Below are 27130 nucleotides of genomic sequence, written 5' to 3' on the forward strand. Positions count from 1 at the left end.
CTCTCTAAGCCTCAGTCTCCTGATCTGTGTAATGGGCACGTTCCCTTAGGGTCACTGTAAGGACTAAGTAAGATTATTTTACTTAGATAATCTTGTTATTCTGTGTTAAGTAAGTCAATATCTTATCATTACCTAGCATTCTGTGTTAAGTAAATAAAATTCTTGACATAGAAGCTGGCATAAAGTAGGGGCTCAAAAAGGTTAGCTATTAGTACTACAATTATTATCAGTATTGTTTATGATTAAGTGTGAAAAATGAATTTGACACAAAGTATTCAAGGAGACTACATAAAAGAATAAATATGGTGAAAACAACTGAGATAGCACCTTATGGAAGGTGCTACTTGACCTAGAATGATCAAACGAATTCTAGAAATCAGGCTAAACTGGGACTAATTCCCCCAGAACACTATTTACCCCTGGAGTACTTTCTTTGGTTCGGCTGAGAAAGGCTGTTTTCTAGAACAGTAAAATCCACCCACATATTTTCACATCAGATCCTACTCTAAACCCCCAAATGTTTTGCATTCCCAGTGCCCTATCATGTTAGTTGTTTGTTCCTTACCAAAGGCAGAATGGGAGCGTGGAAGTGGAGTGGAACAATAGCATTTCACTTCACTCAGAACACCAGACCCCCTCCTAGAAGAAGGGGACAGGATTCACATTTTCTCCCCTGATATGTTCTTTCCAACTGTTTTGGCTTCAAACCACACTTCACTGGATGCCCCAAAATGTAACCCAGTGGGGATGCAGACATGCCACACAGGTTGTGACCTTTAAAAGCAAGGACCTGAAAAGGGCTGCTTCCTTATGGAAAAACAAGCGCTGATGACAAGTCTCGCCACTGATGTAACACAGAGAAAGGGCTGCTTCAGAGGGAGAAATTGGGACGAGGGAGTTTGGCTGGAGCAATGAGAAATGTCGAGAGCCTTTGGGTATTAACCAGACTGGCAGTGTGATCCCCGGGAGGAAAGACAAAGATAGCTACCACCTTCCTGACTCAGGGCTGCCCACATTGCCGCACCTTTCTGCCCTCCTGCAAGGCTCCTCGTTCAGACAGTCTCACGAGTGGGTATCTCGGGTCCAGCCTGTGCAGCACCGGCTTTCCAGGGACTGGCATTTGTGTCCTCAGCTCTACAGTCAGCTATTGTGACAGAGGAGCCCTAGCTGACTACGCGGTCTGCCGGACGGTTGTGCAGGCGGCACTGCCCTTGAATCGTCCAGGTAAGCAGAATGATGGTTTCTTATAGACTTGCCCTGAGGCTTGGAAGCAAAGAACAGGAGCAGGAAATATCAAAACAATAGATGGCCTTTTAGCTGTGGCCTCATACGTGTGCATGGGAAAGAACAGAACACCTAAGGGACAAGGGCAGAGCCCGGGAAAAAATGTGCCCAGGAAGGGAAGGGGAAATAAGACGTGAACTGCTCTACCAACTGAGCCAGAAACAGAGGAGCAAAGAAGAGCAATTAGCCCGTCCTGTTCTTTGTCAGTGCCTACGCTACCCTGGTTAGAATTCTCGCTTCTCGCGCTTTGCCCCCGTCCCCTTCTTGGGACCAGCCCTTGTAAGCCACAGTCCCTGCTCTGAGTGCAGGCAGTGTGTCATTTTCCTGTACTTCCCTCTCCTTTCTGCCAGGATCCCAGTGCATCAGTTAGGAACTTCCTGGTCTCTGAAGGACAGGACTGATGTGGGTCACAGGTGCTAGAGCTGCACAGACACTATGCTAATTACATCACACCTGTTTCCCCAGGTTAAGCCGTTGCTATTGGCAACCTTGATATCCCTTTTCATTCATCCATTTACCAGCAAGAAGTTATTGCCATTCCCCTACCCCATCATGTAACAGACCCTGGACCTTGGACTCGGTCCCTTGTGCGAGGGGACAAGGGCAATAAGGAGTGGCACGTGGGAAAGGAGCATCTGGATGTGGTACCTGGAGCTCCTGAAAGAGAGAAGGGTCCGTTCCACCTGCAGGGGAAGAAAGTGGTCAGGAAGATGTAAGTTTACAAGATGAGAAGGCACTGGCCAGTTGCTAGCACAGGCACCAGCACGAGCCAAGTCAGTGTAGATGGCCACGTGAAGGGCCAGACCTGTATCCACTGCTGGCGACCCCTCCATTCCCGAAGGTGTTTTTCCAATAAATCCATGGCATCATGCAGAACTGTGCCATCACATTAAACAAGACAGGTATGATTTTCTCCGTTTCTCCCAGCTTACGTTCTATTGAGTCCCTGACATGTAGCTGAGCTGTGAGCTGCCTTCGGGGTTCTTTCTAAATACTTTTACAACTTTTTTTTTTTTTTTCTTTTACTATACTGTACTTTTCTGCTCCCAGAATCAACCCCTTCTACTATGGGAAATTTCATGAGACAAACAGAAGTTTCTCTTCCTGGATAGCAATCTCCATTCATGAAGAATTGCCTTGTATGGAGTCAGGAAGTATAGCAGGTTGTGAAGCTCTGTAATTTGTCTCGCATCAACTAACGATCTTACCGTGATGAATAACGCAGTACTGTTAAGGTTACTACGAGGTTGTGCATTGTGCCGAGTGTCAGTAAAGGAGCCGACAGCGCCGTACAGCAAAACCATCCTATCTCCTTCTTACACAGCATAGTTTCTTAAACAGCTGGCGAGATACACGCGCTTCAGCAAACAATATTCTAATGAATTCAAATACCAAAACTATTAGCGACATGCCGATAGGACTTTTACACAGATCTTGATTCCATTTGGGATTTTTTCCGGTGTGCTTTTTTTTTTTTTTATTAGTTTTAAGGATGTGCTGTTATATACGTTGAAAACAGATGTTCAAGTTTGGGGGTCAATTTGCTCCCTTGTGTTTTGGAGAAGAGCCTCAACTTCTGTACCTGAAATGGCTCCTGACCTGATGCAAATCTTGCCCCCATCAACACCGAATAACTCTGTCCTTCTCTTAGCATCCATCAAGGTGTTTAATTTTGTTTTATTATCCTTTTAAAAACTAACATATAGTACCTACCTTTATGGTGTAAGGTTCCATGAATTTTATTAACACATGAATAGATTTGTGTAACCACCGTCACTATTGTGACACAGAACAGCTCCGTCACCTCAAAGACCTCCCTTGTGCCATCCTTTTGTAGTCACACCATCCCCCAGTCCCAACCCCTGGCAGTCACGGATCTGTTCTCAGTCACTAAAGTTTTGGTCTTTTGAGGATGTCCTATGAACGGCATCATACAGTAGGTAACCTTTTGAAACTGACTTCTTTGGTTCGGCCTGGTGCCTTGGAGATGTATCCCGATTGTTGTATCCGTAGCTGATTCCTTCCACTGCTGCGTACTATTCTATTGTACCCCGCTTTGTTTATCCATTCGCTTGTTGTGGGACCTCTGAGTTGTTTCTGGGTTTTGGTGATTAAGACTAGAGCTGCTATAAAACTTTCCCGTGTGGGTTTTGGGTGAACATACATTTTCATTTCTCTAGGGTGAATACTACGATTGGGATTATTAGTTGGTGTGCTTTGTGTAGTATCGTGGGACACTGGCAAACTGTTTTCCCGGGTGACTGTACCATTTTGCATCCCCACCAGCAAGGTATGAGTGTTCCCATCATGGTATTTTGATTAGCTTTCACGTCTGTCAAAAGTCTGTCCTGGCATAATGCTCTCTTTTGCCATGAGCGTCTTCTGGTTAATTGAATAGGTCATTTATTTTTTAGTTCTCTAATGAAAGAGTCCTTAGACTTTCTGTATTTTTAATGTTAAAGTTAACCTTTTTTTTTTTTTTTTTTAAGAAGCATCAATGATGTTTGCCTGCTTTTCTCACTTCTATTTATGGTTTCTTCTTCGGTTCAGATTACATGTGCTTTAACTAGGAAAACATATCAATTATATGTCACTTGTGTTTTTCACAGAATGAGGGCCACGAGCTTAGGGTACTTGTAGATGTGCAGACAGATGTGGCTTGGACAATCAGAGTAAACCCGAGTGGTGAGACCTCTTCATATGGTCCACTTCCATTTTCACTTCATGAATCCAGATGCCTCACTGCACTTTAAGTGTGCAGAGAGTACCCCAAGGGCCATGTGTGTCCTACTGATGTGATTCAGAATCCAGGGCAGGAATTCCAAGTCTGAACCTTGCTAAGAAAGCAGTATAGCACTTATATTCCACGTGCATAATTGAGGACTCCAATTCGCCATGCTCTATTATCTAGAATTAAACATAAAAGACAGTTGATAAATACCACATTCAGTTCAAAATACAAATGAATCAAAATGTTATAGTTTCTCTCCACAGGTAATAATTAACATTCTTGTGAATTTCTCTGTGTGTCACAGAGCATCCTTTAAATGGTACGCTAGCAAAAAATCCTAGTATATTGAGACATGCGTGTATGTAGACCCAACAGAATAGTGAGTTAGCTTTCGGAGATAAGACCAGGGTGGGGAGAGAGGGGGTAAGGGTTCATTTAGCTTAATGATATGCATATATGAAAAATTTTCAGAGCAATATGACATAATGGCCCTTAGAAAATTTTTATGCATGAACTGCAACGTGAATAAAAACATACATGAAAAATGAAGCATTCTCATAGTAACAACCACAAGGGGAAAAAGAGTGTTAAGGCGGGATCTTTGTGGCTCAATGAAAAGGTGAGCATAGGTTATGACTGTCTTTCTTTACCTTCTTAGAGGTCAGAGATTCTGTAGCCTCAAAAATCCATGGGACCCAGGGTAGATGCTGAATAATTAATTGCTGAATGAATGTGCACGTGAATAAATGAAGACGTGAGTGAAGGAACGAACAAACAAATGGTTGAAAATGTTTGTCATAAGTGAGCTTAGCTCAAGGGTCACTGTTTTTGGGCAAGGAATTTAATTGAAGAGAAGGCAAAAGGAAGAGAATATGAAAGGCTTTATCAAGAAGCAACTAGCATATGACTTTGCTAGGCTCTGTACAAAAAGAATCCCATAGAATGAAAACTTTTTCCAATTGTATACCATGTATAAGTTAGAGAGATTTGTAAAGATGTAATGGGCTAAATATGGCCAAGGGGAGTGGTTTAATATGTAATGTGCCAGTGTTGGCCCCAATGGTAGTCCTAGAACAGAGCAACCATAAAATTTCTTACACTTGTCACCATACATTAAGGAAGCCTTCGGAGTTCATCTGATCCAATCCAAAAAGGCTTCCTGAAGGAGGAGGAATTCCATCTATCTTGCTTTTGATTTGCAAATCCTCTGCAGCACTGTCCTTTTCCTTCGCCACAGGCATTTGCTTTTGTATCACCAGCCACAGAGATAAATCAGGATTTACCCTGCTCAGGTGAGTCAGTGGCCTGTAGCAGAGATTCTTTAATACAATAGATTCGTGATGGAGAAACTAACATTTTCCAGTGGTCCAGGGAACCACCAGAGATCCTGTTAGAGTTTGGAAGTGAAGTGTGTCTATTCCCACTTGGGGTGTGTCAGAGGCCTCTGCCATCATTAGTTCCGTGGGGATTTCTGCTTGTAAGGCATTTGTTGTCACGTCTGGGTTGCTACAGAAGTGAAAAAAATTGCTGCAGTTTGCGTGAGATAGAGCTGTGTTTTGGTAAAGAAGCCTGCAATAATTTTTTTCCCGAACTTCGGTCAAGTTCAAGCTTTTGCGATTTGTCTCAAATGATATCAAGCAACAGCCCCTTTGAAAGACTTTCCCTTTTGTTAGAATTTACACTCTCCTTTCGACTCCTTTGTTCTTACCTTACTTCTTAAAGTGTCATTCATTCATTTATTCTTTCAGCAACCCTTTATTGTATCTACTAAGTGTTCCAGGAGCCAGGAATTCAGCAGAGAATAAAACAGCATCCTTGCCTTCAAGGAGCTTACTTTCTAAAAGACAATTTTTAAAAATGTGGTAAGTACTTTAGACAAAAAGAAAGCAATGTAAGGAAAATAAGAGTGCTGAGGTTGTCTTGGGAAGGCATGTCCTAAAAGGTGACACTTAGTTGAGACCTGCACACACTAAAGGAGTGGGCCACTCCACAATCTGTATCCCCAGGCCAAGGGTGTGGCAAGTGCAAGGGACCTGAGGTCGAAGACTACTTGCCTCAGTCCCAGATCAGGCAGAGACCAGAGAGGATCAGGGCCTTTTTTATTTTTATTGTTTTTAATAGATCTTTATTGGAGTATAATTGCTTCACAATACTGTGTTAGTTTCTGTTGTACAACAAAGTGAATCAGCCATATGCATACATATATCCCCATATCCCCTCCATCTTAAGCGTCCCTCCCACCCTCCCTATCCCATCCCTCTAGGTCATCAAAAAGCACAGAGCTGACCTCCCTGTGCTATGCTGCTGCTTCCCACCAGCCAACTATTTTACATTTGGTAGTGTATATATGTCGCTGCTGCTCACACTTTGCCCCAGCTTCCCCTTTCCCCCACTGTGTCTTCAAGTCCATTCTCTATGTCTACGTCTTTATTCCTGCCCTGCCACTAGGTTCATCAGTATTTTTTTTTTTTTTTTGCGCATACGGTATTTGTTTTTCTCTTTCTGACTTATTTCACTCTGTATGACAGACTCTGGGTCGATCTACCTCACTACAAATAACTCAATTTTGTTTCTTTTTATGGCTGAGTAATATTCCATTGTATATATGTGCCACATCTTCTTTATCCATTCATCTGTCGATGGACACTTAGGCTGCTTCCATGTCCTGGCTATTGTAAATAGTGCTACAGTGAACATTGTGGTACCTGTCTCTTTTTGAATTATGGTTTTCTCAGGGTATATGCCCAGTAGTGGGATTGCTGGGCCATATGGGAGTTCTATTTTTAGTTTTTTAAGGAACCTCCATACTGTTCTCCATAGTGGTTATATCAATTTACATTCCCACCAACAGTGTAGGAGGGTTCCCTTTCACCACACCCTTTCCAGGAGTTACTGTTTCTAGATTTTTTGATAATGGCCATTCTGACCAGCGTCAGATGATACTTCATTGTAGTTTTGATTTGCATTTCTCTAATAATTAGTGATGTGGAGCATCTTTTCATGTGCCTCTTGCCCATCTGTATGTCTTCTTTGGTGAAATGGCTATTTAGGTTTTCCACCCATTTTTTAACTGGATTTTTCGTTTTTTGATATTGAGCTGCATGAACTGTTTGTCTATTTTGGAGATTAATCCTTTGTCCATTTTTTCATTTGCAAATATTTTCTCCCATTCTGAGGGTTGTCTTTTTGTCTTGTTTATGGTTTCCTTTGCTGTGCAAAAGCTTTTAAGTTTCATTACGTCCCATTTGTTTGTTTTTGTTTTTATTTTCATGACTCATTACTCTGAGTCAAAAAAGATTCTTGCTGTGGTTTATGTCAAAGAGTGTTTTTCCTATGTTTTCCTCTAAAAGTTTTATAGTGTCTGGTCTTACATTTAAGTCTTTAATCCATTTGGAGTTTATTTTTGTGTCTGGTGTTAGGGAGTGTTCTAATTTCATTCTTTTACATGTAGCTGTCCAGTTTTCCCAGCACCACTTATTAAAGAGGCTATTTTTTCTCCATTGTATGTTCTTGCCTCTTTTGTCATAAACTGGGTGACCATATGTGCGTGGGTCTATCTCTGGGCTTTCTATCCTGTACCATTGATCTATATTTCTGTTTTTGTGCCAATACCATACTGTCTTGATTACTGTAGCTTTGTAGTATAGTTTGAAGTCAGGGAGCCTGATTCCTCCAGCTCCATTTTTCTTCCTCAAGACTGTTTGGCTATTCGGGGTCTTTTGTGTTTCCATACGAATTGTAAAATTTTTTGTTCTGTTTCTGTGAAGAATGCCATTGGTAGTTTGATAGGGATTGCATTGCATCTGTAGATTGCTTTGGGTAGTATAGTCATTCTCACAATATTGATTCTTCCAATCCAAGAACATGGTATATTTCTCCATCTGTTTATGTCATCTTTGGTTTCTTTCATCAGTGTTTTATAGTCTTCTGAGTACAAGTCTTTCACCTGCCTAGGTAGGTTTATTCCTAGGTATTTTATTCTTTTTGTTGCAGTGGTAAATGGGATTGTTTCCTTAATTTCTCTTTCTGATTTTTTGTTGTTAGTGTATAGGAATGCAAGAGATTTCTGTGCATTAATTTTGTATCCTGCAACCTTACCAAATTCATTGATTAGTGCTAGTCATTTTCTGGAGAATCTTTAGGATTTTCTGTGTATAGTATCATGTCATCTGCAAACAGTGAAATTTTACTTCTTTCTTTCCAATTTGTATTTCTTTTCCTTCTCTCATTACCATGGCTAGGACTTCCAAAACTATGTTGAATAAGAGTGTCAAGAGTGGACATCCTTGTTTTGTTCCTGATCTTAGTGGAAATGGTTTCAGTTTTTCACCATTGAGTATGATGTTTGCTGTGCATTTGTCATATATGGCCTCTATTATGTTGAGGTAGGTTCCCTCTATGCCCATTTTCTGGCGAGTTTTTGTCATAAATGGGTGTTGAATTTTGTCAAAAGTTTTTTCTGCATCTATTGAGATGATCATATGGTTTTTGTTCCTTAATTTGTTAACATGGTGTATCACATTGATTGATTTGTGTGTATTGAAGAATCCTTGCATCCCTGGGATAAATCCCACTTGATCATGCTGTATGATCCTTTTACAATGTTGTTGGATTCTGTTTGCTAGTATTTTATTCAGGATTTTTGCATCTGCATTCATCAGTGATACTGGTCTATAATTTTCTTTTTTGTGTGATATCTTTTTCTGGTTTTGGTATCAGGGTGATGGTGGCTTCATAGAATGAATTTGGGAGTGTTCCTGCCTCTGCAAATTTTTGGACGAGCTTGAGAAGGATTGGTGTTAGCTCTTCTCTAAATGTTTGATAGAATTCACCTGTGAAGCCATCTGGTCCTGGACTTTTGTTTGTTGGAAGATTTTTAATTACAGTTTCAATATTATTACTTGTGATAGGTTTGTTTATATTTTCTAATTCTTCTTGGTTCAGTCTTGGAAAATTGTACCTTTCCAAGAATTTGTCCATTTCTTCGTGGTTGTCCATTTTATTGGCATCTAGTTGTTTGTAGTAGTCTCTTATAATCCTTTGTATTTCTGCAGTGTCAGCTGTGATTTCTCCTTTTTCATTTCTAGTTTTATTGATGTGCATCCTCTCCCTTTTTTTCTTGATGAGTCTGGCTAAGGGTTTATCAATTTTGTTTATCTTCTCAAAGAACCAGCTTTTAGTTTTATTGGTCTTTGCTATTGTTTTCTTCATTTCTATTTCATTTATTTCTGCTTTGATCTTTATGATTTCTTTCCTTCTACTGACTTTGGGTTTTCTTTGTTCTTCTTTCTCTAGTTGTTTTAAATGTAGGGTTAGAGCATTTATTTGAGATTTTTTTTTGTTTCTTAAGGTAGGATTGTATTGCTATAAACTTCCCTCTTAGAACTGCTTTTGCTGCGTCACATGTGTTTTGGGTTGTCGTGTTTCCATTGTCATTTGCTTCTATGTATCTTTTTATTTCTTCTTTGATTTCTTCAGTGATCTCTTATTTATTTAGTAGTGCGCTGTTTAGCCTCCATGTATTTGTGTTTTTTACAGTTTATTTCCTGTAATTGATTTCCAGTCTCATAGCGTTGCGGTCAGAAAAGATGATTGATACGATTTCAGTTTCCTTAAGTTTTCCGAAGCTTGATTTGTGACCCAAGATGTGATCTGTCCTGGAGAACATTCTGTGTGCACCTGAGAAGAAAGTGTATTCTGCCACTTCTGGGTGGAATGTTCTATAAATATCAGTTGAATCTATCTGGTCTGTTGTGTCATTTAAAGCTTGTGTTTCCTTTTTTATTTTCTGTTTGGATGATCTGTCCATTGGTGTAACTGAGGTGTTAAAGTCCCCTACTATTATTGTGTTACTGTTGATTTCCCCTTTCATGGTTGTTAGCATTTGCCTTATGTATTGAGGTGCTCCTATGTTGGGTGCATGAACATTTATGATTGTTATATCTTCTTCTTGGATTGATCCCTTGATCATTATGTAGTGTCCTTCTTTGTCTCTTGTAATAGTCTTTACTTTAAAGTCTATTTTGTCTGATATGAGAATCGCTACTCCAGCTTTCTTTTGATTTCCATTTGCATGGAATATCTTTTTCCATCCCTTCACTTTCAGTCTGTATGTGTCCCTAGGTCTGAAGTGGGTCTCTTGTAGGCAGCATATATATGGGTCTTGTTTTTGTATCCATTCAGCCAGTCTGTGTCTTTTGGTTGGGGCGTTTAATCCATTTACATCCAAGGTTATTATCGATATGTGTATTCCTATTACCATTTTCTTAATTGTTGTGGTATTGTTTTTGTGGGTCTTTTTCTTCTCTTGTGTTTCTCGCCTAGAGAAGTTTCTTTACCATTTGTCGTAAAGCTGATTTGGTAGTGCTGAATTCTCTTAGCTTTTGCTTTTCTGAAAAGCTTTTGATTTCTGCATCGAATCTGAATGAGATCCTTGTTAGGTAGAGTAATCTTGGTTGTCGGTTTTTCTCTTTCATCACTTTAAGTATATCCTGCAACTTCCGTCTGGTCTTCAGAGTTTCTGCTGAAAAATCAGCTGATAACCTTATGGGGATTCCTTTGTATGTTATTTTTTGTTTTTCCGTTGCTGCTTTAATATTTTTCTTTGAATTTAATTTTTGTTAGTTTCATTAATATGTGTCTTGGTGTGCTTCTCGTAGGGTTTATCCTGTATGGGACTCTCTGTGCTTCCTGGACTTTGGTGGCTATTTCCTTTCCCATGTTAGGGAAGTTTTCCACTATAATCTGTTCGAATATTTTCTCAGACCCTTTCTTTTTCTCTTCTTCTTCTGGGACCCCTATAATTCAAATGTTAGTGCATTTAGTGCTGTCCAAGAGGTCTCTGAGATTGTCTTCAATTCTTTTCATTCTTTTTTGTTTATTCTACTCCTCAGCTGTTATTTACACCATTTTGTCTTCCAGTTCACTTATTCATTCTTCTGCCTCAGTTATTCTATTATTGATTCCTTCTAGAGTATTTTTCATTTCAGTTATTGTGTTGTTCATCTCTGTTTGTTTGTCCTTTAGTTCTCTAGATCTTTGTTAAACATTTCTTGTATTTTCTCAATCTGTGCCTGCATTCTTTTTTCGAAGTTCTGGATCATCTTTACTATCATTACTCTGAATTCTTTTTCAGGTAGATTGCCTATTTCCTCTTCATTTATTTGGTCTTGTAGGATTTTACCTTGCTCCTTCATCTGTGACATATTTTTTTGCCATCTCATTTTTTTTTTTTTTTTTTGGATTAGTAGAATTGTGTTCCTTTCTTACAGCTTGTTTGGCCTGAGGCTTCCCACACTAGAGCTTGTAGGCTGTTGGGTAGAGCTGGGTCTTGGTGCCAAGATGAGGACCTCCAGGGGACCTCACCCGGATGAAGATTCCCTGGGGTCTGAGGTTCTCTGTTAGTCCAGTGGTTTGGACTCAGAGCTCCCACTGCAGGAGCTTTGGCCCGACCCCCGGGTCATGAACCAAGATCCTGCAAGCCACGTGGGGCGGCAAAAAAACAACAATAAAAAGAGGAAAACAATAACAAAGTAAAAAATAAAATTAGACTAGGAAACTAACAGATATGTTAGAAAGAATCTAAAAATAAAAATATAGATGAAACAACAACTGGAAGGTAAAACAGAACCACAATAGTAAAAAAAAGAGGAGGAGAAAAAAAAAAAAAAGGTGGAAATGGCCTTGCCTGTGGAGGGCGGGGCCTAAGCAGGGGTGGGGTTTGGATGGTGGTCGGGGCCTATGCTTAGGACCCCCAGGGCTGGAAAAGGCCCTGGGGGGTGTGGGGCTTAGGCTCAGTGGAAGAGAAGGGGCCCAGGCGTGCCTCCTGCCTCTGGTCTCAGAGGGCGGGGGACCCTACCTGGGAGCCCAGCAGGCTCTCCGGGCCTGAAAGGGTGGGACCAGTGCCCTCCGCTCTTCTCCTGCTCCTCTGGTCCTGGAGGGCCCCTCCTGCCTGCCTCTCCTGCTCTCCCCTGGCCTCCCTCCTATGTCCCCAGGACCTATGCGGCAGGGGGTGGTGGGGGGTGGTGCCTTGGAGGGTGGGGGACCCGGCCTGGGAGCTCAGTAGGATTCCTGGTGTCGAGTGGGTGGGGCAAACATCTTCCAGTCCTCTCCCACTCCTCCGGTCCCAGAGGAGGGCCTTTCTTATCTACTTCAATGTTGTTGTTGTTTTTTTAAATTATTTTATTTTATTTTATTTATTTTATTTTTGGCTGCGTTGGGTCTTTGTTGCTGCACACGGGCTTTCTCTAGTTGTGGCAAGCGGGGGCTACTCTTCATTGCAGTGCGTGGGCTTCTCATTGCGGTGGCTTCTCTTGTTGTGGAGCACAGGCTCTAGGCGAGCGGGCTTCAGGAGTTGTGGCATGCAGGCTCAGTAGTTGTGGCTTGTGGGCTCTAGAGTGCAGGCTCAGTGTTCAATGTTTTCTTTGAGAACAAGGCTTGAAGCTGAATGGAAGAGACAAACCTAAGCTGATAATCTGGCCAATCCCTACACACATCCCAGATTTTAAAATGTCTGTGTTCTTGCTTTTTCTCTGCCTGCTATGTTTCTTCCCCCAGATATTGGAATGGCTCTCTCCCTCTTTCCTTCAGGTCTTTGATCAAATATCATCTTATTGAGAAGCCTTCCCAGGCCACACTGTTAAAGTGTCAGATAAGCAGTGTTAGAAACGGAAATTATTTGCTCTACCAAATCTGATTATTTCATGAAAGAGATGACTCATTCTCTATGTTATGGGATTAAGAATAATCCCATTTTAGATGATAAATACTAGAAAGTTTTAGTAACCCAAGAAGCCTGAGAAACAAATTGCTAATTCATGACTTACGCCATCTAAATGTGATGAATAACTCGGGGCCTCAGGGTGTTCACTGGTGAATAGCAGTAATAGAGCAACTTGCTTGGCTCACAGGTGAACCTCAGCAAAAGAAACTTAAAAGTCTGGATTTTCCACAAGTTTTTCATTCAAAATGAGGGCTGATACTAAATAGGAACACCAAGGTTCAAGAAAAGCTAAGCTTTCCTAATGCTGATTTTCATAGGGAATTGGAAAATTTATAAAAAGTGAAAAGCTACTTATAAGGTCCTTCAAATTGCCCACCATCAGATGGTTCTATTTCAATGCATTTAAGTTACAAAAGGTGAAAATTAAGAGCACTGATTATTTCGATATGTTTTAAGACCTACAGCTATTGTAACTCATGAGTAGGAAGAAGACCCTTTGTTGTTGTTGTTGTTTTTTAATTGAAGTATAGTTGATTTATTATGTGTTAGTTTCAGGTGTACAGCAAATTGATTCAGTTGTACGTATATATATAGATATAGGTATAGATACAGGTATATCTGTGTTATATATATACATATGTACATATATCTGTTCCTTTTCAGATTCTTTTCCATTATAATTTATTATAAAATATTGAATATAGTTCCCTGTGCTATACAAAGGGTCCTTGTTGTTTGTCTATTTTATGTATAGTAGTGTGTATATGTTAATCCCAAACTCCTAATTTATCCCTCCCCCTCTTTCCCCTTTGGTAACCATAAGTTTATTTCTATGTCTGTGAATCTATTTCTGTTTTGTAAATAAGTTCATTTGTATCATTTTTTTTAGATAAGGGTCCCATATACTTAATGGTGCTATTTACCTCAAGAATATCTGGCAGCAGGAAGTTTTCCAGGTTGTTGAAATAATCCTGGAGTCACAGGATCTATTTCACTCCTCTCTCCACCATCTCTAGAAAGAATTAGCCTGGTTAGGCAAAAATAACTAAATACTGACATTTCCTAAGTAGTTCCTATTCATAATGCATTTTCTAAGCACTTTAGCTTTAAACATACTATCTCATTTAACTCTCTTTACCAAGTAGGGATGGTTATTAACCACCTTTAATGGATGGGGAAACAGAAGGATAGACGGGTTACCTACTTCATAACTCTGGTTGTCGAAAGAAGTTGCCCTGGCAAAACTGGAGAAATCAATGTTGAAAAGACTGTGAAAAAGCCCTGGAAATGGCATGATGAACCATGGCTAAGAGGAAACCCTGTTTTCCAAGGCAGGGGCACAGTAGGAGATGGTGATTCTAATGTCATCGACACCTCCACCCCCGGAAAACTGAGATCTGCAGAGCACACTGGCGTCCTGTTGGTCCCAGTGTTTTCTGAAAGTTGCTTGCATCCTGGGACTCTTGGGTAGCTCCCAGGGGTGGATTTTCTCATCTTTCCCTGCTCAGCACTGGGTATTCCTGCTCATAATCCATGCTACATCATAAGAAGAACCATGAGCACTGTCTGATCCACTTTAACTAAGAGTGCAAAGCAGTTCCAAGACAACTTTGAGAGAAAACACCAAACAATTATAAAGAAAATCCAAAGGGCACTCTCTCTGATAGTACATGAACCATGTAATCCTGGGAGGGGAATGCTTCTTCAGGAAGCTCTCAGATATTTGTTTCTCTGGGATAATTATGTGCTTGTGTGTGTGTGTGTTTGTGTGTGTGTGTGTATTTTGAAGGCAGATAGAGTATCCTGAAAACATCTCCAGCAATATGCCCTGTATATCCCATTATATCAGCTGTCACTTGACATGAAACCAGATGCAGTTCAAGGTCTGACATTCCCCTGACTTCTGTTTATATAGTATGGAGAAACTTTTGTTCCCTTGCCCTATAAGGTGCGTACCACGAGAGATCTGGGGAAAAGGTCACCCAGATAGTAAATAATTCTGCTGAGCTTTGAAGTGAAAATGCTCCAGGAACCTTTATCCTGTCCTTGCCATTTAACTAGTGCGCTTCAGTCATTCTTGGTATTAGCGAATGGTGTAGATCAGAGCTTGTACCCATCATTCTGTTACTCAGAGGCTCAATCTGAAATCAAAATCATATTTTATCTTTGTTTTGATCCTCTTCCTATGTTCAGGGGAAATAATTGTGACCATTTCAAAGAAAAAAAAAAAGAATGAAATATACCCCAAGGAAAGCCTAGTTAAAGAGCTAAAGAATGACATATTGATGGAAGAAAATTCCACTGTGATTTTTATTTAAAAAAAAAAAAAAGTCTGGCCTTTGAAAAACATACTATCTTTCATGGGTAGAGAAATATCCAAATTATGCCCAGCCTATTTACAATAAGACCTTGAAAAGCTATGAGATGAGCTGGAATGAGAGGAGTTTAAATTTTTGATGCAATTCTCTGCTTGGGAAAGTGATAATGCAGCTCAAATAAGAGAGAGAGTATTTTCTGCTACAGCGCAACAATCAACATAACGTCTGGGCGTATTAATAATTTCACTCCTAAACTTCTCAACAGGGAGAGCATGGGTCTTAATAGCATTGTCAAGATCCTTAGGGCAATTGAAAAACCCAAAATCATTACTTTCTACTGATAGGCTTTCGTCTCCCAGAGGATGCCAAAATACCTAGGGTAATGTAGATTTATTGAAATGCTCAGACAGGCACTGCTCAGATGTAACTTCGCAATAGAATCTTCTCTTTAGAAGGATTTCTCTCAAATATTTCAAGTGGTCTTTTTTTTTTCTTTTTGTATTTGTCACTTGGAAAGTAGCTAATGGAGTTGACATTGATCTCAAGTGATACTTTCCTGATGATTTAAGAAAGCAAGGAGTGAGTATAGGGCTATGGTAAAATGATGTGGCATCTATGATTAAAATCCCTTTGTCATCCATCAGAGGTGAGAACTTGCCCTATTTGGGCAGTACAGTCCCAAACCAACAAGCACTATTAAGCTTGTAATTCAAGGGTAGCTGCTGGTTTGGCACCCGATTCAAGACTTCTCTCTCTCTTCCTTCCTCCCCTCAAGAGTCCCTGCCTGTGCGTGGCTAGGTTTTAGCTGATCAGAAATGGCTCTCTGCTGTGATTACAGCCATGCCTGAAGCCCTGGAACAAATTTCAGGATCCCCCTCAGAGCCTCAAGTGTACAGTTGGCTCTCAAATGGTCATCGCCTAACAATCTCCACCTGAAAAGTATCAACAGCAGCGGGGCCCCAGCCAAAAACTTCCTGTGAAGGACTGGCTTCAGGTTGCCCGGGAAAGATTTTTTTTAAGTGGTATGAAGTGGCCCCCATCTGAAATCTAACTTTGATTGGTTCCAACGGGACTCTGCAACAGACAAACATCGTGGTTATAAAAAACCAGAGAGAATCATCATTTATATGAAATGTCCAGGGCTTCCCTGGTGGCGCAGTGGTTAAGAATCCGCCTGCCAATGCAGGGGACACGGGTTCAAGCCCTGGTCCAGAAGATCCCACATGCCGCAGAGCAACATAAGCCCGTGTGCCACAACTACTGAGCCTGCACTCCAGAGCCCACGAGCCACAACTATTGAGCCCACGTGCCACAACTACTGAAGCCCGTGCGCCTAGAGCCCATGCTCCGCAACAAGAGAAGCCACCGCATGAGAAGCCCTCGCACTGCAGTGAAGAGTAGCCCCCGCTCGCCGCAACTAGAGAAAGCCCGCATGCAGCAATGAAGACCCAACGCAGCCAAAAATAAAAAAATAAATAATAAATTAATTAATTAAAATGAAATGTCCAGAATAGGCAAATTCATGGGAACAGAAAGTAGATTAACAGGTGGGATTGGAAAGCACCTGCTAATGGGTATGGGGTTTCCTCGCGGTGGGGAGAGGGGTGGTGACAGAAATGTCCTAAAATTAGACAGCAGTGATGTTTGCACATCTCGGTGAATATACTTTTAAAATACTAAAATGTACACTCTAAGGAGCTGAATTTTATTATAGCTAAGATTGTTATTAATAAAAATAAAAAGGAATTCAAGCAGAGCCAGGAAAAAACAAACAAATTAAAACAGAGAGGATGGAAGTCACCTTCCTCCCGTGTCTGGCTCTCTCCCTGTTAATGGACCCTCCGAGGGCAATAAGCATTAGGGGAATTAACTACATGCTCAAAGAGCAGAGGCAGAAATCTACTCTGATCCCTCTCTGCTGAGGCTCACCACCCTCCAGGGACATGAGTTGTCAATTCATTTGTTCATTCACTCTGTGCTACTTCTGTGCCAGGTACTGTAGCCTTGTGCTGGGGATGTAAAAATAAGAGAGACATGCTCTATGCATTGGAGGAGCTCACAGTCTAGCGGGGAACACAGGAGAGTCCAAAAATAATACAAAACCTTGTGCCAAGGGTGATGAAAGAGGTGTACCCTGTGTGCACTGGAAAGGGGCCCAAATGTAATACAGTTAAATACAAAATGTACGAAGGGAAACTTATATCATGTAACCTCCTTGCCCCTCCATTTCCTCATCTTTAAAGTGGACGACAATATCTATTCTGAAGGTTATTATCAGTTTTTTTTTCATTTTGATTTTATTGGAGTATAGTTGATTTACGATGTTGTGTTAGTTTCAGGTGTACAGCAAAGTGATTCAGTTACACATATACATATATTCATTCTTTTTCAGATTCTTTTCTCATATAGGTTTTCACAGAATATTGAGTAGAGTATTATAAGTTTGAAATAAGGTGCAATATATAGCGTGCTCATCACACAGCTGGGGCTTATTAAATGTGAGCGATTGTTCTTAGATGAGCTAATATGTCCCTCTAAACCGTAGTTGTTTCTGAATGTAGGTAGAGGTGACAGAACTTTGGTTTCTAAGCCTGCAAGTGATTGCTGCTTATGACTGCAATCATCCCCATGCTTCTGGCATGGGATGTGTCATTATGAAGGCACCCGGAATATTTTTTCTCAGAGGTCATACATTTTATGTAAGCAAGAGAACTACAAATCATTCCTTATGAGTAAGTACCATCCTTTCCTTCTCTGGTGCTCTGGTCAAGCTGACTGGGGTCTTTCCATGAAGGATGGCCCCTGGTCCAGGACTGTGCAACTCAGGCCAAGAGGCACAGGCCAGAGCCTATCTGAGGCCCCCTGGGAGATGAGAAAGAGGCCGTAACTTGGCTGGCTCCTTCATCCTGCTTTCTTTTTTCTCTATTCTGAAATGCGGAGAAATGTGCAGCCTGACAATAAGAGCCAGATGCAAGAAATACTGCAGACCAGTCAACCATCCTGCAAAGCCAGCAATACCATAGGAGGGTCAATAATAAAAAATAAGAGTCTGCTCTTTAGCAAACCAATCATTCAGTAGATATTAAAGACAGGGAAGGAGGGAGCAAGCTGAATGTCCACAGCATCCAGTACTTTGAGACAAATAAGTAAGCCTGTCTCCAAATGTAGGAGGAAGCTGGATCTGGACCGCCCTCCCCCCAACCCGGGGCTATTGGCAAAGTGCCTCCAGTCAGAGCTGGCAGGATGAGATGGGACCAGTGTGCCCTCGTTTCTGCCTCCAGCAGACGTAATTGGGAGCCAGGGATGCAGCGTGGAGGAGGAAGTTTGAGGAGGACCTTTTGGGAAAGCACAGAAAAGAGACTGCGCTGCACTTTGGCTGTTCTGGCCTATTTCTCCTGATTCAAGCAGCACTGTGAGGGCCAGAGCTTTGAGGTGGGCGATTCCCTCCACTTTCTCACAAGATTTGCTTCTACAGTTTAAGCACATGTGCAAAGAAATGCGTCAAGCCAGTTTTCCTCTGTATCTGCGGGGGTGTGCATAAACTGGGGCAGGGTCCTCATTCCCTCCCTGTGTGCGTGCTCTCTGGGACCTCGTGCTCCTCTGCATGGGTCAGAGTGGGGAAGAGACCCTGGGGTCAAATATCAGCTCTACCGTTTACTGAGCTGTGTGACCACTGGTGAATTACTTAACCTCTCTGAGCCTCATGTGCAGGATCTGTATAAACGGGGACGATAAGAGAACCTATCCCATAGGAGTGAGTGGGAATACCCTGAAATAATTTAAGTACAGACTTATCACAGGATCAGACACACAGGGAGAGCTTAATTCATAGCATCTATTGTCAGTATTATTGGTTTGTTGTCATTATTTGTTTATGGAAATGGGACAGTTCTGAATCCCAAGTTCCACTTCGGCAGGCTCTTAGAGAGATGCTCTTAAGACCACCTGTATGAATGCCTGTGCCGTGTCACTTAGTCACTATGCCCTTCTGTAGACAGAATTTGAAGGTAGAGAGGTCTGAGGTTAGTGACTTTGCCTCCATATGTTGATTTGATATCTCACCATGAAAGCTGCCACCTCAAAGAGCTAGGAAAACTGGAGTGACCCAGGAGGTACTCATTACTTTCACCAGAACTATGGTTGCTATTGCGGTTATTACTGTTACTGGTATTGTTAATTATAACACAAAATAATATGTGCTGATAGCTTACTATATGCTAAGAATTGTGCTAGGCTCCTTATAAATATTCTTATTTGATTCTCCTAACAACCATATGAAAGAAGTAAAATCTCTATACCCATTTTACAGATGAAGAAACAGACTCAGAAAACAATACGTAACTTTGCAGTGGTCACACAGCTAGTAAGTGGCCAAGCAGGGGTTCAAAGCCACCCAGCAGCCTGGCCATCTGCAATAGCCTCCACTCTCCATAGTTCTAACCAGGGGCTGTTACTCTTGAAAATTCTCACCTCCGACTCCCTCTAGCTCCCATTCAAGGTCAAATTTGAACAGGGTGTCCTGGTACCAGTTTTCATCACCCAGAGACTCCAGAAGCTCTGTCAACACCATCCCCACTTCTTGCATCTTCAAATTGCCATCAAGATGGAACTTGCTCCAAAGATGAAGTTCTTAAGGCAGACAGTTTGCGGTTAATTCATTATCTTGGGGTCCGAAGGGTAGAAATTTTTTTAAAGGCCAACAATTGGCATGCCATCTCGAAGAGTGAGTGAATTATTAGCAGCTAGGCAGGACTCTACTTTTATTTTTTCTTTCACACATTTTATCATCATTTTTAATTGCCAGGAATAATTGGTGTGGGCAAGACACCACCAATCTGAGTTCATCCCTGCCTTCCCACTGTCATCAACACCCTGCTTGGCAAGGGTAGACCCAGCCTAAATGCCTCCCCCAGCTGTTTATTTAGGAAAAATGCAACAACAATAGCCAATTATTGTGAATTTACTTCCTTAGCTGCAAAGAAAATTCTTTCTTTATACATTATTTAAAATGTGGGTGTTGCTGGTTTCCACATGCTGTTTGAGCACCACTCATCTAGTCAACACAAGAGTTGATACTCCAGTATATATACACAATGGAATACTACTCAGCCATAAAAAGGAATGAAATAATGCCATTTGCAGCAACATGGATAGACCTAGAGATTATCATACTAAGTGAAGTAAGCCAGACAGAGAAAGACAAATACCATATGATATAGCTTATATGTGGAATCAAAAAAAAAAAAAAAAAAAGACACAAATGAACTTATTTCCAAAACAGAAGGAGACTCACAGACACAGAAAACAAACTAATGGTTACCAAAGGGGAAAGGGGGATGGGGGGAGGGATAAATTAGGAGGCTGGGATTAACATATACATGCACAAAATAGAAAACCAACAAGGACCTACTGTTTAGCACAGGAAACTATACTCAGTATTACATAATAACCTATATGGGAAAAGAATCTGAAAAAGAATATATATACATACATATATATTATATGTATAACTGAATTGCTGTGCTGTACACTGAAACTTATATGATATCGTAAATCGACTATACTTAAAAAATTTAAAAAACAGAGTTATTTTGTAGTGGCCACACAACTTTGTTGGAATTGATATTGTGAACTGATAAAGAAGCATTGCTTTATTTTTTTAAAACTCCACTGTCAACCAATTGGCATTTAGGAAGGACAGAATACGTGAACGGCATCTCTGTCTGGATCAAAATTGCTGGCAACTGTCCCACAGCAAATCTAAAAGCTCAGAAGCATAGACCATTCAAGCAAATAAGTCCAAACAAGCAAACAGGACAAGTTAAGCATTCATTCAAGCACTTAATTTTTAACTCTACAGGAAGCACCTTCTCCACAAATTAACTGATCTTTGCTACGGGTCCTATCTGTCCCACCCTAGCTTTTAACAAAGAACCAATATATAGTTCCTTCTTCCTAGGATGAAAAGCCCCACAGTACCTAAAAACAAATTCCAGGTTCTGGACCCGAGATAAATCAGGTGTAGAATAATAGGTTAACACAGCAATTTTAATGACCGTTCCCTTTTGCCTGCTAAAAGCCTACTTATTAGGTTGATACCATGTAAGTGTTCATGTTACATAGTTATTCGTGGCTCAATTACATTATTATGTGATTTCATATTTATGTAATAGAAGAGCCATTTGATGCACATGAATTAAGCCCAATAAAAGTATGGAACTCAGAGTGGATGCGAAGTTTCCTTCATCAAGCTGAGGTACTCATTTTTGTTTCACCACAGACTGAAGACAACACTTGCCTTGGAGAATGGCTTTTCATGTCATTTAGCTTCTTAGAAAGCAGTAAGGCCTGTTGCTTGCCATTGTCTGCATTTTTTGAAATAGAAAACCATCACATCCTGCAAACGCATTGGATGAGTATAACAAAAACAAACACAAAAAGTGCTTGAGATCGTTGGCTCTAGCAGAGATGTTGTTATATTAGAGGTACGTGACCCACACAGAATGCTAAGGAACCCCAAGCCAAGCCAGCAGTCAAAAACATAAATGCCCACCAGCCAGTAACATAAATGCATACATCCGACCAGATGAAGATAACAGGGATCATTCGGGCTGATGACAAAAACAAACTAAACAAACAAACCCACCCAATGGCATTCAGCTCTATCTAATTGTTGCCTTGAGGGAATACAGACTTCAATTTGTTTTTGTTTTCAAGAGAAGTCAGAAGTCCAGAACACGATATACAATCTTGACCTTGAATTTTTGGTAATATTCAGCTTGGGTGCTGCTGGTTTGTGACTCCTGGCCTAGAGAGATGAACTCTGGGTGTACCCCATCTACTCAAATCTGGGATCCTTGAGAGCTGCAGTTACGTCTTTATCCATCCGTTTATTCCTAGGAGAACCAAGCAGTGTTCCCTGCACATGGTTTGGGGGAACTTACCAGCCATCGGGTAGCATGTTTAGCATTTTACATTCATCTTCCCCTCGAACTTCCTTACAGGTAGTTACTGCTGTTTTCATCATTTGGCAGGTGAGGAGACTGACAATTAAAGAAGTGAAGTCTCGGGCCCAGGGTCACACAACTCAAAAGTGGTCAGACCCGATCCTTGAGCTCAGTTCTTCCGATTTTATCTCCTAACCACTGGCTCAGTGCTCCCGCACCGCTCTGCTTCTCCCCCAGTGGTAGCCTTTACCCCTCGGTGTTGTCATTGTCTTTTCCTTCTAGCTCCTGTACCTAGTTGAAAAGTTTGTGTTTTGGATAGAGAGATAAATGAGCAAATATGATCAACGTCACAGTGGAAATGAGCAACCGTATAAGGAGAACATCTTTCGCTATTGAGGACGGGGGATAGTTTTTGTTGTAATTGCTATCAGTCATTTGATGTAAGTGCAGTGAAAGAGCTTGTTGCTTTATAGGAGGACCCGGGTGAGTGGAGAGTTAAGTATTTGTTCATCTTCCTCTGCACTTCTTTCTCCATCTCCCCCCCGACCCCATGAAACCCTAGGCCTTCTCTTTAGGAGGAATGGAAAGAGAGTTTGACGTTTCTTTCAATTAACTGGAAAACTCAGCCTCTGTTTTGTTTGAAACATACCACACCACGCCCAGGTCGACGTTTCCATTCCCCCATCAGCACCATCCCTGGCTGTGTCCACAGAAAGGCAACCACAGGAATTCCACCCACACTGAACACAGATGGACAGGGAAGGGCCACCCAGGCTGGAGCAGACAGAGAAATCTCAGGGTGAACAGACAGGAAGCAGGAGGGTCCCGATATCTCATTTAGTGCATTAAATCCCTCACACGGCCTCTTTGTACTTTGGGAGAGTGTGTGGTCTGGAGGGCTGGAGGGCGGGGGCCGGGGGCTGAGGGAGATGGTAGGTTAGGGCTTGGGGCTGGGGAGGGTGGGTTCTCGCTTGAACACTGATTCATCTCGCCTTCCCGAGGCAAGTCTCATAATTACCTAACTAATGGAGAATAATGACACCACTTGGATGGGAGTTGAGAGGGAGAGAAAGAACGGCATGAGAATTCATTAACCTTGTGTGAGGGGCTTGAATAGCATCTCTGAAGGATCATTATTACATCATTTCACCCCCTTTTCTCACCTCTTTCCACTAATACGAGACAGACACACGTAAATAACTATATAATAATAGATTACAAGACAGACAACAATGCCAGAAAATATAATAGCCTGCTAGAGCAATGGAACTCCCTCAAAGATATATTTAAAATGTCACTGGTGCAGAATGGAAAATACGACTTGCAGGTTCATTTGGAGGACGCGATTTAAAATCTATACAACTTGTACAGTGGCATTTCCCATTAGGTTTTACTTTTAGTTGTCTTTTTCTGCACACCAAAAAAAAATCCCCCCAGGTAATTTCAGCCCAGAGATGCAAACTTCAAGGAACCACTTTCCTCTGTATTTTTCGTTCCTGTTTTCGATGGTCATGATGCTCTCCAAACCTAGGATCTTCTTGACATGTTGTCTTTCTTTCGGAACGTTTCTGCAAGCTTCCCAGGAGCCACGGAATGTAGATTACACCTTTTGGAGATGTAGCCCGGTCACATAAGGAGACAAGTAGTTGAAATTTGTGTCAAATTGCTTGTTTAAATGACTTGAGCCAACTTCTTAAAGCCAGGACAGCAGGGGCTGAGGATATTCAAAGTTGGCAGGGGCCAAAATGACAAGGCTTGGCAGTCACCTGGCGGGCTGCCATCCCTGACTGGAGGCTTCAAAAAATAAACTCTCTCAAAGGACACAAATTAAAAGTCATGTTTCAGCAGCCATTAAAACCAAATCATAGGCTTACGTTGCATAGTGAACGACCTTCATTTTCATTATGCTTAAAATATTTCACTTTGTAGGTGGAGAGTGGGTTGCTAGGAAAACGGTGTGTGGAATTGTCATCCGTGGTCGTATTTACAGGGGAATATGTACAGGGGTATAGTTGTCCTTTGTGCCTTTTTCCTGCAAGTTTAGAAACCAGGATGCAATTTGGAGTAAGGTTCGTGGTTTGAAAACATCAACCCTGACCTTCTCCAGAGACTGGGTCCTCAGGGTTCGTCTCTCAGAGGACAGATGTTATGAAGCCCCTGATCTGAGCGGGCTCACAGGTGTGTTTTGTTGATTCTCATTTTTAAAAAAAAGTATACATATACATGTGAATATATGTGTATATATAAACATATATATAAACACACAAACACACAAAAACACACACACATATGTTTTAATTGTCAACATTTTTTAAAAAACAGGAAACTCTTTTGAAAAAGTCCAGATCTTCAGCTCTCCTAGAAAAGCTGGAAGATCATCTGCCTTGAGCTCCAACCCCTACATGGCCACGTGAGCCTAGATCTGAGTGAGGGCTTCTCCCTACCCTCTCCAGTTCACCCCAGCCCACTTCACTTTCCTGCCTGGCCCCTGATAGGTGTTTAAATTTACTACTCCCTGACTTAGAGTGTGCCATCTTTCTTATACCTTCAGAAAGATGCCATGTTTTTAAAGAATGTATGGAGTGTCCTGGTTTACCAGGAAATGGGCTAGGGACTTGTTACAACAATGCTCAGCCTTGAATATCATGTTACCTTCATTGCAGAATTAATATGTTTCAAATAATTCCATTGGTCAGCCCTCACCAGCCTGGTTTTGCTAACCTAGTTTCTCATTCTTAATTTGATGCCGAGGGATAAAGGCAAATCAAAGTATACTATTTGTTAGAAACTGACAATGGGATGCTGGACACAGTCGTATCTGCATCTGTAGTTCGTGACATTCGGCAATTGTCAATATCGAGGCTTTGGTTCCAGGCTCTCCTCCGCAGGCTTGCAGAGTGATCGCGGCCGCATTCTGAAGCCCCTAATGGCCATTTCTCCTTCCTCTTTTCTCAGGGCCGCCGAACCACCACAGCCAGTCGACTCTGAGGCCCCCTCTGCCACCCCCGCACAACCACACGCTGTCCCATCACCACTCGTCAGCCAACTCCCTCAACAGGAACTCGCTGACCAATCGGCGGAGTCAGATTCACGCCCCAGCTCCCGCGCCCAATGACCTGGCCACCACGCCGGAGTCAGTTCAGCTTCAGGACAGCTGGGTGCTAAACAGCAACGTGCCCCTGGAGACCCGGTAAGTCCCCATCACTATCACACCTGGCTCCCTGCTGCATCACCCGCCCAGAGCAGTCGGGAGAAAATCCCGCCTACATTATGGGACAAGTTTACCAACTCTGTGCCATTCCCTTGGTAATTTGACCCTGGACGGTAGGTTGATAGGTATTTCTTTGTTCACATGTGTCTCCTTTTAATGCTTGTTTACTTTCTTCCACAGCTCCTGTGTACCCAACTAATAGAATTAGCATAACATATTTTTACTCAAAGACTCATGGGAAACATGCTTCTAAGGGTATATTGACAGAAAGCTGCTGATAAATTATGCATTTAGCCTTTCTTGAAGTAATAAATGAAGACTCATTTGAAATTAAGTGTTTGGGGAGACCTTGAGAAACAATCCCTGATTCCAGACTGACAGAAGTATAATTTTAATTTATACTTCATCCAACATGCAGTCTCACTTTAATCCCTCCTGCATACACTAACAGCTTGATGCCTGAGGGGCAAGCAATAGTGTAAAAAAACAAACAAGAAAAAAGCGGCAGCACTTATGTTGAGAGGGAAGGGTTTCAAAGTGATCTCCAGGTCTGGCTTTGTTTTGTTTTGCCTTTGCTTCTGTCCTTTTCTCACCTTTGCTTCTGGTCTTCCAAAATCACACCTGCCTTTAGTGACCTGAAGGAAGGGGCATTGGTCACAGCGTGGCAAGCTGCAATGTAATTGACAGTGGGTCAGCCAGATACTGGAACGGCCTTGCTGTTCCATCCCCAGACACTTTCATGGTTTGTGTGCTTCAATTGTTACTGTTTCCTTGCCCGGAAGAACCATGGAGACTAAAGAGAGAAGGGCTAATTCATATTGAACCTTCAAAAAGTTCCCACATAGTTTTTAAACTTTAATAACTTAGGTTTAAGGAAAGACTGAAATAATCTGTAATCTTTCTGGTAATGGCCCGTGAATTTTCTGCACACAGCTGGAAATAATTATGCAAGCCATAGCATTTGATGTTGTTTCTTATCTCTAATATGTTTTGTTTTATTAATAAGATCTTGAACTTGAATAAGTTGTATGCCATTGTCACTGTAGTCGCTCCAAACTTTAATACATTTTATTTTCTAACAACTATAGGTGATTTGTAACCAGGCCTGCAGTCTTAATCTCTAAGGCTTACAGTAGGTAAAGTCAATAGAAACTCTATGCATATATTATATATAATAGATAGATTTAAACATTTATACTGATATAATAACCCACTAATAAGTAGCTTTGCTGGAAAGGTTCCAGGCTGAAAGTTGACTGGTCCGCCAGGCTTAACTTAGGATATTTTCATAGTTGGTAGTGGTCTTTAAGGCTGGATAAGACTCTGTCTTTTTCTTCCTTATATTTATGAACTGCCATAGAGTTTGTTGGGTACTAGTCAGACTATTTTCACATTAGCAGACCATTGTTTGAAGAATAGTTTCTAGACATAAAGGCTATGCACAGTGGTTAGGATGAAGAAAGAGGAGGGAGAAAGGGAAGGAGAAATGTAGTAGATATTGGGGAAAAAGAAGGAGAAAAAGGAAAGAAGAGGACCACCATCGCCATTAACAACCAGTTTTTATTGTGCAGTTTGTACATGCCGATGTTAGTGGTTTAAATGCACTATCTCATTCAAGCATGGAAGCAATGCAATGAGGTAGGAAGGAATCGTTGCTATTAGCATTTAAAAAAATCACAATCTAGACTTGGGGGGCTGAGTAACTTGCAAGCGTTCTAGGGCTTCAGTGAGATGGTAAATTATGAGCCGCATTGGATGGAACTCTCGTGGTTCCTACACATAAAATAAGGTGGTCAGATTGTCTGATGCAGGAACAGCCACAAACCTACATTTATTGCCTTAATTGTCACGTCTTCAGGGAAAGATCCATCAGAGTGTCTACTCCTCACAAAGAGTCCCCTGTTGGTGATGGGAACA

At 41.5% G+C, this 27130-nt stretch overlaps 1 protein-coding gene across 14 annotated transcripts in view; it reads left to right on the forward strand.

Moving 5' to 3' along the window:
• Nucleotides 1-27130, forward strand: part of TENM2 (teneurin transmembrane protein 2) — a 590108-nt gene that overhangs the window by 241985 nt on the left and 320993 nt on the right. For all 14 annotated transcript variants that reach the window (XM_082378741.1, XM_082378737.1, XM_082378738.1 and 11 more), the window contains one exon: nucleotides 24958-25192. In XM_082378741.1, coding sequence (XP_082234867.1) covers nucleotides 24958-25192 — 235 coding nt within the window. The remainder of the gene's footprint in view (nucleotides 1-24957; nucleotides 25193-27130) is intronic.

The sequence above is a fragment of the Balaenoptera borealis genome (genome assembly GCF_965194805.1).
Source record: "Balaenoptera borealis genome assembly, chromosome: 2".
Classification (NCBI taxonomy): Eukaryota; Metazoa; Chordata; class Mammalia; order Artiodactyla; family Balaenopteridae; genus Balaenoptera; species Balaenoptera borealis.